The sequence below is a fragment of the Pundamilia nyererei genome, unplaced genomic scaffold (genome assembly GCF_000239375.1).
Source record: "Pundamilia nyererei isolate P.nyererei 1_Seehausen unplaced genomic scaffold, PunNye1.0 scaffold00004, whole genome shotgun sequence".
Lineage (NCBI taxonomy): Eukaryota > Metazoa > Chordata > Actinopteri > Cichliformes > Cichlidae > Pundamilia > Pundamilia nyererei.
In genome coordinates, this window is record NW_005187405.1 from 606,772 (window position 1) to 618,248 (window position 11,477).

At 41.4% G+C, this 11,477-nt stretch overlaps 1 protein-coding gene across 1 annotated transcript in view; it reads left to right on the plus strand.

The window, feature by feature from the left end:
- Positions 1 to 509: 509 nt before the first annotated feature.
- wls (Wnt ligand secretion mediator) overlaps positions 510 to 11,477 on the plus strand; it is a 20,351-nt gene continuing 9,383 nt past the window's right edge. The window contains exons 1-5 of the mRNA XM_005721015.2: positions 510 to 894; positions 4,688 to 4,960; positions 8,096 to 8,220; positions 9,293 to 9,454; positions 10,045 to 10,181. Of these exons, the coding sequence (XP_005721072.1) occupies positions 789 to 894; positions 4,688 to 4,960; positions 8,096 to 8,220; positions 9,293 to 9,454; positions 10,045 to 10,181 (803 nt within the window). The 5' untranslated portion in view covers positions 510 to 788. The remainder of the gene's footprint in view (positions 895 to 4,687; positions 4,961 to 8,095; positions 8,221 to 9,292; positions 9,455 to 10,044; positions 10,182 to 11,477) is intronic.

Below are 11,477 nucleotides of genomic sequence, written 5' to 3' on the forward strand. Positions count from 1 at the left end.
TTCATCAATAGGAAAAGCAGTAAAACTGAAATACATTTAAGAGGTTAAAATATATAAATGTCTTCCCATTTTCCAAAGCTATACAGTGGGGAATCTTTGGCGGCCCTTACGTTTGACACCTCTGCTTTACTACATGTAATGTGAAGACTTAATTACAAATTATAAGCAATTAAATTGGCTCTTTTTTTGGAGGGACAGCGAAAGTCTGATCTACTGGCTCTAGGAACCAGGAAGATTTAGTGACATTTTTTATTTTATTTTTAACTGTCGAACATTAGTTGGCTTAAACCTTTGAGTATGTCACGTGCCCAGAAAAATCTGAACTTACAGAACACAGTTAAGTATTGTGCAGCCGCCTATTTATATCTCTTCCTACCTTGGACTAAGAATAGGTTAGGGGGGACAATGTGTCGACGGCTCCAAACATGAGATGGGACCTCACAAACCTTCCTTTAAATAGCCCTGTCCCACACAACAGGGACGCTATTACAGGCATTCAATGACACAGTAACCTGCATTACCAGCATCTAATGCAATGCGGTGGCGCTCCACAGATCTTCCCCCTGATCTTAGCTGGCTGTTGAGGGATAAAGCCGAGCGCTATTCGGTCATGTGATTCCTGTTTTTTCCCTCCTCCTCCTAAGTTGAAAGGCAGGAGCAGAGCGGTGGGGGCCCAGCTTGCCTTCCTACTTGCAGTGGATGCATCGCTTTCTTCTCCCCCTCTTGTCCTTCCAACATTACTGTTTCTCGCTCGGTGGTGATATTTTCAATCCAACATTTCCTTCGCCATGGCGGGGGCTATTATTGAGAATATGAGCACCAAAAAGTTGGTGATAGTGGGAGTTATTCTGCTTTTGTTCCAGGCGTTTGCCTTCATGGTCGGCGGTTTAATTGGTAAGTTGTTTTTTCCCCCGTTTTCCTTGCCTCAATTTTATCTGTACTTTTATTACGTGCTTTTTCAAGCTAACGTCTGTGTTTGTACGCGCGTGCACGCGGGTATTTAAAGGTTAACGTGTATAAAAGGCTAAAACGGAAAACTTTTAAGTTGAGTTCGTCGCTATTTACCTTGATAGGAGCGGTAATAAACGCTCCCGGTGAAACAAAAGACGAAGGGCGCTAACTTTTAGCCGTATTTTTTACCTTTCGAGACGAAATGGCACCTCCGCTCTAAATCACTGCTTTTGTTTCAAGGTGTTCGCTGCCTGCGTGCCCACAACCAGTTGGCTTCGTTTCTGTGCTTAAAAATAACGCAGAACATCACACTTTTAATGGGCTGTTTCAACACAGAAAAGCTCTGGGATACCTTTTTTTTTAATTTTCCTTCCCTCGACTACTTTGATCCCAACTCGAATGTTCTCCTCTCCCTCTTCTCCCCCCTCCTCCCCGTATATAATATCCGCTGTGTGGGGGCCCCCAGGCAGCATCTCTACCTTCCTTTCATTCCTTCCTTCGCCCTGCGTTTGTCTCCCCCTTTTTTCCTCCCCAAATCCCCACGGCCTCGCAGGCAGAGCATTAATGTTTCTCCCGTCTTCCACGAGTTTCATTTGCATCGAGGCAGACATGCACAGACCTGCACAGAAACACACATACACGCGCAGCTGTCAACGTTGCATTTTTTTGCCTTCAGGTCTGTATTGGAGTTGCTGTCAAGTTTCTTCAAATCCACCCACTCAAATACGCGCGCACAAGCCCCACCAGCAGTGCAACAGCACGGTCGATAGAAGTTGGGTCCATGTGAAAGATGCCTGTGTTGCTTTTAGAGTCTGGAAACCACCCACCAGCCAGTCCCCCTCTCCCTCTCTCTACATGGCTGATAAATTAGCCTGTTTGGTTCATTCCTGGCTGAGATGGTTTTAATGAAGCCAGATTCCTTTGTGTTTGCTCGGTGGCCGGGGGCGGCGAGGGTAATTGAGTAGAAAGGGGGTTTTCTCCCCTTGTTTCCCGACAAACCCGGGAACACGGCATGGGGTCAGCGGGCTGAGGGGATGGCCATTATTCTGGACACACTGGGATAGAGACTGGAGGAGCTGGTGTGCCTCTGGACTCACGGGGTCACTTGATAATTGAACTCCGAGGGGATCCAGATAACTGGGTTTAATTCACTCCAGTGAGTCGTCCTTGTTGCTCTGTGTGCATTTTAATGTTTAATTTCAAACAGCCTTTAGCACAGATAAAGATCCTCGAGGTGGAGTTTTATGACTGTGCGAGAGCCTATAGGTGTGTAAACCGTGGCATCCGCCCTTTAGCTTTTGATTTGGAGTGAGCAGATATGTTTAGATGTTCAGATAAGTAACAGGATCTTTCTGGACAGGTGCACACGGTTTTCTTCCCTCTGTGGCTACTGCACCTTTGGACACGATAAAAGGTTGAAAAATACATCGGTCTAACAGCGTTACCACTTATGAGTTGGTGCTTTCTAACAGTAGAGATGGAGAAGAGAGCTTTGCATCGTCTTTGAAACGCCACTAATCTCTTTTACAACCTGGATGTGAAAACTCAAAGCTCTGAATGCTCATCCTCACGAGTCAGTACTTCCTACAAGTACCCTAGACGGTGATTACAGCTTATGTCACCATACTAGGAATTTTACTAAGAGCTTAATAACTTCCCAGTAGTTCTTTCAGATTTGCTCAGCATTTTGCATATTTATCTTAAAGTGTGAGATTTTGTTTGCATATCTTTTGATTGAAGCCATTTCAAAGTTTTATCTGCATGATTTGAGTCCACATCCTGCTTGTTATAAGCCAGTATTCAAATCAAAAACATTTTTGAGGCATAAATATGTTTTTATGTCCTTTGTCCTAGTTTTGACTTTCATAACTCCCAGGTACCCATTTGTTCTTTTATTCAGTCTGTCGGTGGGAAGTGTATAAAGAATAAAAATAAAAATAAAAAAAAAGTTAAATCTGCTTACTTCACTGCTTGTTTCAGTTCAAGTTTAGTGTCTGACTTATGGCTCTGATTTTAAGTTTGCATCACTGCAATGTAGTGCAGACCTCCTGGCTTAGGTTTTCAGAGTTTTTATTGTATGAATGAAATTATTTGAAAAGTTGAGGCCATATTGTACTAATGAAGAAAAACATCGACTTTCAGAACTGCTTTCTGTTCTGATGGCATCTTAATATGGTTTTTGAAAGGCATACTGGTAATCTTACTGGGTCAGACTGCATAACATTTACTTATCACAGTAAACAACAGCACAAGGGTGTTTATCCTTGTTTTATGGCCGCTTTTCTGATGCATCTCTGTGAGTGATGTGACAATAAAAGTGATTTGATTTGATTTGAGTTGCTCAGAAAAAAGTGTATGTTGAGTTTTTACTAATTCACGTTACTTTTAATACTTTTTCATATCAACCTAAGTCAGTACACGTGAGACCAAATTGATTAAAAAAACACAACAACAACAACAAGGTTGGGGGAGCATGAACAAAACTGGAGCATTTCTGTCCAGAAACTAATATCACTAGATTAAGTGTGTATGTGACCCTATTGTGAGACTGCTGGTCTTAATGGGACTGCTTCTAACAAATCGTTAACAGGAAGTTGTGTAGTTTGATGCATTCAGTTGATTCTAGTATGTGAAATGCGTGCTCCGTGACCAAGCATCAAGATGCATCTATTAGCGTAACCATATAAAGGGAGAGAGTTAACACTTGTAAACATTTAACGCAAGAGTGGTAACTTCTGTAACTACTTGACTTCACAGATAGGCTGATTAGATTCCAACAGCAAACGACTTTCAGTACTCTTCTGTTGGTTTATACGCTGCAGGTGAATGATTTCCTACAAAGTGGTCATTTACAGCTGTTTGGATGCATTTTTTAAATCAATTTACTAAAGAGTGTATAGAATGATTTATTAAAATGCTGCCAAATTATAATCATCAGAAAAGTTTGACCTCACATGTCACTACTGCTGTGGCAAGTACTGTGTATTTACATTGGCTCTTTGTGCTACTTCTGTGTGTATGTCTGCGCTATGAGGAGTATAAATACAAAAGTGACCTTTGTCTGAGCCGGTAATGTATAAGGGCTTGCAGGTAAATGCTAAACCACTATAAATCTAACAGATTCACTTATTTGCTGATTGTCCCGCATCATTTCCTGAATTAATGTTGGGGTTTTTGGGGGCTTTTTGTTTTGTGTGTCTACACCTTCACTCAGACCTTTCAGGTGTCGTTCACATCAGGCCTCTAGGTTCTACAACAGGGTGCCAGAGTTTCTTTGCTGTCATGATAATGGCCGTTTTTGTTCTCTTACAATAGTTCCTGTGAGTAGAGACTGCAAACAGCAGTCTTGTCGAGCTCATGAATCTCAATGCGTAAACACTGTAATTGGTGCCTGAGAGCTTTCGGGAATTTTCCCTCCCTCTCACTTCACAGACAGAGCCTTGCTTGTAGGCATTTCCTAAACAGTGTAAAAAAGTAATTACCAAAGTGTTTGTACTGATTTGGCTGAAAGTCAAACTGGCAACTGTTCCTAAGATCTTAACATTGTCCTTGAACAGTTTAATCTGCAGCACTGAAGACTGATGTATTATATTTGGGCTAAAATAATTTCATGCGATTTGTTAGTTTGAGGGCAAATCTGGCATGGTAGGACCATTTAAAAACAAAAGCAAAAACAAAACTCCTGCAGTATTTCAGTTTGACACTTAGTCTAACCTCTACCACTTTGTCTTTCCAGCTCCCAGCCCCACCACAGCAGTCCACTACTTGGCCACAAAATGCGTGGATAAACCGAACAAACCGCAGCAAACAAAATGGTTCATGCCTTGGGGCCGAAAGGAGTGTGATAAGATCCGGTCGTTTGATGAAGCCATGGCCAAGAGGATCGAGGCTAACAACATTGTGTTTGCTGTCCACATTCCTCTTCCCAACAAGGAGATGAGCCCGTGGTTCCAGTTCATGCTGGTCATTCTGCAGTTTGACATCGCTTTCAAGATGTACAACCAGATAGGTGAGAACTAAAGGTGTCTTATGGGTTTTAAAGGAAAATAAGGGATGGGGCAACATAGCCCATGTTTTGTCTCAAGGACATGGCTTTTTTTTTTTTTTGCATGCCACGAACTTTGTCAATATTTTGTCTCTGTGGTATTTCTTGCTTTCACAATCTGAAAAGAAACTATTTACAGAGGCTCTGGACAAAGCTAACCTCTGAAATATTCACAACTATTGTAATCTCAAGTCACCAGCGTTGTAAAAGTCAGCTACAGCTAATCTTTTTCAGTACAATTCTTCTTGTTTTCCTCCCTCTTTCACCTTCCCTGAACACTCAGAATTCCTCAGAACGTCTACCTTAAATGTATGGCACAGAAAGGCAGCAAACAGGCAGCAAACAAAGATGAATGTCTTGCTGTTTCGTCTCAAAAGCCTCGCAGATCTCAGGGTCTTTGTCAGTCACTGTTGAGGCAGGTATTGGTGTTGGTTGCTTTAGGCCACTTACATTTCCTTGTTTTCAATACATCTTGGATATTTCAGTATCCCAATTCAAACTCTCTTTTTTAAGCATAAGCTTAGATTGATAGGGATATTGCCCATGTGTAAGCTGTTTGAGATGTAATTGTAATGGGTTAGGGAGGAAAAAAAGGTTGAAATTTGTCATTGGTTTTGTTTATGCTGCTGATCCAGGCTGCCTTTTGATGTCTTCAGTCTCCCACTGGAAACATTTTTTGCATCTTCTCCTAATTTAAAACAACATTGTTGTGAAGTGTACTAGTTCACAGCTCGATCTGCAGCATTCTAATAATGCGTCGAAGTACTTCAGAGGAGGGGGAGAAGGGAAATAACTAGCACCTCAGAGAAGACAGGGTTTGGTGTCATGGCAGGGTGCTTAGAATCCTCAAAGAAGGGATTAGAGAGGATGATGAGAAAGTCTAATGAGAGTCTGGATCACCAGCAGAGTCTGGGGAAGTCGATTTGAATCTCAATGAAAAATTTTCTTCAAATGGATTGCAATGCATAGCAAAGTATTTGAATGTCAGGTTGAGTACGATGGGAACGTTTGATGTAAAGAGGCTTATCTAGACTGACACATGCTTGTCAGCCTTAATACAATCCATTGTAGGCCAGCACACTCAAAGGTGATGAGAAGTATTTGTAGCAACAAAGAGGGCAAAATACCTCAGAATCTTTGCCTTTCTGGTCTGGCTTGTCTAAACAGTCGTGGTACAGTGGCGTCCTACTCATCAGCATCCCTTACTTGCTCACATTCTTGGCCTCGGTTGTGTCAGGGGGCTGTGGGTTGTTTACTGCCTGGCTGTCTGACAGATGAGTCAGTGATTCAGCCTGGACCACAGACAAGCCTTTTTGCCAGATGTCATCGACTCATTTTGATCTTTCTAAGCTATGCGAGGTGCTGTGAGAACAAATGGATGCAGAAGAAGCAGAGTGCCACATTTAGTAGAAATCGGGTAGTGCTGGAAAAAGCAGGAATCTCACCTTGAAACGTAAAATAGTTGACAATTTTAAACCCTATAATTTACATCCCTTTTCTAGTGTACAACATTATTGCCTGTTCCGTTTTTATCCTGAGGAGGTAAGCTTGAAACTGAAAAAAAATAAGAGGCTGGTGACGAACAGACTGCCTAAATTGGCATAAGCATTGCATAATGTGAGGCATTTTTGTGTCTCACATTACAGAAAGCTCTTTAATCTTATAAAAGAGGAACAATCAGGTAGTCAAATCACCATTTTATGTTGTCTGGCGCAACTTCTAATATTAGGCCATGTCTACATTTTTATTCAATAAACCTTACTGCATAAAACAATTCATTGATTCTGATTTCATAAAATGCCAGTGAGCTCCCAATTGAAACGCTGGAGCCACTTTGTTAATCTGCCGGTAACAAAATACCATGAGGGTTAAATCCCGAGTAGAGCAAGCTCACAAAGGTGGGTGGATTCTGTTCTGCTGGTGTATGACGAAGTAACACAAGGCCATCTCTTCCTTGACTACCTTATCTGTGTAACAATGTTCATCCCAGAGAAGAGCGTCACCCTTATTAACCACTCCACCCACCTGCCCCACTCCACCCAGCACCAAGCACCCCCTTTCTGGCCCAGGTCCAGCAATAACACAGCTGTTGAGGAGGCTTAGTTTCCGTGGCAATGGCTGCTGGAGTGGACTGGAATGTTTGCATGAAGCGAGCTGACATTTGAGGGCGGCCGGCTCAACCAATGGCAGAGGGGAGGGCATTACAGAGACAGTCGGCTGCCAGTTTTCATCTGGCTCCCTCTTCTTCTCTCTCCCCTTTTTTTCTTTTCCTTTTTTCCCCCCTGTCTTGCAGCAGAGGCCACCGGGTTTCTTTCTCTTCATTCCAGCTTGTTTCATAACGGCACAAGAGGCTCTCTGGAGGGCTGGAGGAGAAAACACTTGGCTTTGTAATGTGATCTAAAGATGCAGCTTTAATAGCTTGGCTTTGGATCTTTTTGTTGGATTCACTGGGCTGGGTTTTTTAAGGTCTTGTTGAAGTTTGGGTGTATTAGGAAGTAACCTTGCTATGGTTACTTTGGAAGGAACCATATCGAACACGTGGATATTGAGAAATAATCTTATTAATACGAGTGTTTCAGAACTATTCCAGATTTGCAGGACCACTGTTTAACACGCCAGTGATCTGCACTTTACATGAATGTATGCCAGTTTGAACTGTACCCTTGAGTTTTTGATGCAAATGCCGATTGCCAGTGATTAAACTCACTGATTGCTTCTTAAACGTTCTACAGATTTTGACACATACAAAGAAAAAAGCTAGGCGTCCACTGCTAAGAGCATTTGGTGGGTGTATACTGAAAAGGCTGTGGCTGTCTGTCACCACATTTTAATTTGATCTCATTGCGAGGATGATAAGAGGCAGCAGGTTTGTGCAGTGACGAGACACAACACACGTCAAAATGCAGACGTGTGTATATGTATTATTCAGAGCCTTCTTTGTTCTTTCCATCGGGAAAAATGTTTCTCTCTGTCTTCTTTATTATTGTCAGGATTGTCTTTAGAGTATGTATATCAAGTGTTATATTAATGCAAAAACAACTTCTTGTTGTTGTGATGATGATGATGATGATGATGATGATGATTATTATTATTCCCCAGAGGATGGATCATTGGTGTACATTGACGTTGGCCTGGCCTACAGAGATGATATGGACAGTGAATGGACAGAGATGGCTCACTCCTTCGAGCAGAGGAAACTCAGCTGCAACTTCACCGCTACCAAGGTAGTTAAGACTGTAGCTCGACTTTTAAATTACAAAAGCTTGCTCATTTTATTGACTTGGCACACAGAGCCAAAGTTGTGTCATGTCTGGGCTTGCCTCTGTCCTGTAGCTTCAATAACTCAGTGCAAACTTAATTTCTTTGCTGTACTTAAAAAAAATAAATAAAAAATAGTAGTATAAGTATAAAGTATTTTAGAGGTTTAAAGTACAGCTCTGTCTGCCCTGCTGTTTTTACAGACATGTCTGAACTAGATGCAACACCCTTAATTTACCCAAGAACTCGGTTCTCCTCTCTGAATCATATTTAGTCGGTTATTGTCTAGCAATAAGGGGTAATGGGGTTTGTTAAAAGGTGAGAGCATAACTCTTGAATAAGGAGAGGTATTATACTATTTTTCCACAACTGCTGTTAAATAGAAATATGAAACAATATGGTACAAAGCTTTTATGGAAAAGATACTCTGTTTAGGTATTAATTGCAAAACTAGATGGATAAATTGCTGTACTAATAATGTAACCTTTTTATCAGCGTATACAAGAATGAGCCGTAAAATTAAGTTATTATATATATTAGTTTATATTATGAATCGCATGGTTTCTGACTCCAAAGTCTCTTCATATTATGAAAAAGGTCTGTATCATTAGCCTTAGTGAGAATACCCAAATTTATGACCTAGTGACAAAGCAGGCTATTGAACCCTTGGTAAAAAAAATTGGCCCCAGGTACAGCATCCCAGGTAGAAATGTTTATATTATTTTAATATATTTTATATTGTAAAGGCTTCTGACAAGTTACATGGGTAAATTAGTTATACTGAAGTATTAAGGAGATATTTTATACTCAAAATTTTCAATGAAAACACTGCCTAGGCTATTTTTGTGCTTACATTTTTGTGGGAAAGAAGAATGGAAAATGCTCTGTATTTACTTACACTGCTGCCTCAAAGCTACATTCAGCTAATCTTGTGGATATAGTCAGTTTCAGAACTGTTGATGCTGATGCTTACCTAAAATAAATTCAAGTAGCTTGTCTCTTTAGGTAAACGTGTTTTCAAATGCTTGTTTACTCCAGACTCACGAGAATGAGGGCCGTTACTACGAGTGCGACTTGCTACCTTTCATGGAAGTGGGGAGCGTGGCCCATAAGTACTACCTCCTCAACATTCGCCTGCCTGTCAACGAGAGGAAGAAGATCAATGTGGGAATTGGAGAGATCAGAGACATCCGACTTGTTGTAAGATTTCACAATGACATGTCATCACCCCATTAAACTCTCACAAAAACACATGCATCAAATACAGTATGCTGGGCTTTAAAGGGTTAAGGGATGTACTGTTATAGCCCTTTTCCACTAGTACCTACTCTGCTCTGCTCAACACGCCTAAGTTTTTAGGGTTTTCCATTAGATAGTAGTACCTATTATCAGGCCTTTTTTAAGCACCTGCACAGCAGGGGCTGAGGCTATCCAAAAATGTACGTCAACAGACTGCATGCCACGGACTGGTTAATCAGCAGCATCACTTGATGAGTCATGAGAGCGTCGCCTACACAAAATCAAAAATGCAATTTTTGAAACCCAACAACAAAGGAAATGACTGCACAAAAAAACAATACATTGAGCAGCAGGTATACCAACGCCTTGACATCCTTCATTATTATGCTGTACGTTTTGACCCCCACACATTATGTTGTACTTAATTGTCATGGGGAAAAAAACTGAAATGGAGTGAGGTCGAATCACATTGAGCCAAGTAGGTATTAGTGGAAAACTTCTATTAGTGTTACCGTGCACTGACACTGATAGCGTTTCTTATTGCTCATCAGGGAATTCATCAGAACGGTGGCTTCACCAAAGTTTGGTTTGCCATGAAGACCTTCCTCACACCCAGCATCCTCATCATCATGATCTGGTACTGGAGACGCATCACCCTCATGAGCAGACCTCCTGTCCTGCTAGAGAAGTAAGGCCCCCTCATTATCAGCATCATAGTGGTGATCTGTAAAAAGTGCAACTTTTCTTTTTAAGTTTCCAAATAACACTAAATTTTGCTGCTGACATCCACCTTTCTCTTCACTTCATCCATCTACCCTCAGGTGACCAGTGATGAAGATTCAAATAATTGAATTAACTGTGGCTCAGTGATTACAGATAAATGATATGTTGAGGACCTGCAGTAATTGTTAGATGATAACACAGTAGCTCAGCTTCAGCGCATGTACTAGATGAAAGTACATATTAACTATGGATGAAAAGAACAAGTAGGTCATACTAGCTGTGTACAGTATAGGTCACTGAGATCAGAGGGTGTTATTCATCAAGCGTCTGAGGAGGAATGGTATCTGGGAATGTTGGTATTTCGCACTTGGCTTTTTAACTACTGAAAATTCAATGAGGTGGTGTAAGCAAAACAATGTGGGAAACATGAGAAATCTTCATGGCTGTTTTTGTATATTCCAAAAACCTCCTCAAATATTTGTATTAATTCTATAACCAAGCCAAGTCGATGAAAGTTCAAGCAACACATGGAGGCAGTTGTGCTGCCCTGTGAACAAGTTGAAGTCATGCTCCGAGCCCAGTGTTTGTCTAACCCCCTGCTGTGGAGAGAAGACAGATCAGTAAGAGGCAGCGTTCTGCGCCACAGGAAAAGCCAGGCGAAGCGTGAAACACGTTACAAAATCTGCAAGCTAGCACTCAGCTGACACATGCTGCACACACGCATTTAGGAACGGGAACACACCCGCTACCGGGACACACACACACACACACAGTGTATCTCTCCTTCCCTCTGTGTTTTCCAGCTCAAGGCTCTTATTCCCAGATGACCAGCAGGCTCTCAGGAAGTGCGAATTGTACCCTATTTGTGGACAGTGGATGATTTTTTCATGCTTTAAAAGCTTTACTAGAGTCTCCTGCCATGCTAGCCCACATAGGTGTCAGAATGGTAAACCTCAGGCTTTCTCTAAAGTTGTGAGGAGGATGGATGTGAGGGGAACACAGGATAATATGAAACATCTTTATTTTGTCATTGGAAACATGTGCTGAAAATGTCAACTCCTCAGGAACGCAGCAGACATTTTGAGTTGCTACAGCAGAAAACAAATGATAATGTTGATGGTTGCTCACATCTATTGCCTGACATACTCAAATGCACTTAAGAAATAATTCATATTATTAGTTACACCTGTACTTTTCATGCTGTCCCATGTTAAGTAGGGACAGCATGCGAGACAAGAATTTGGGTCAAAATGATGTTTAT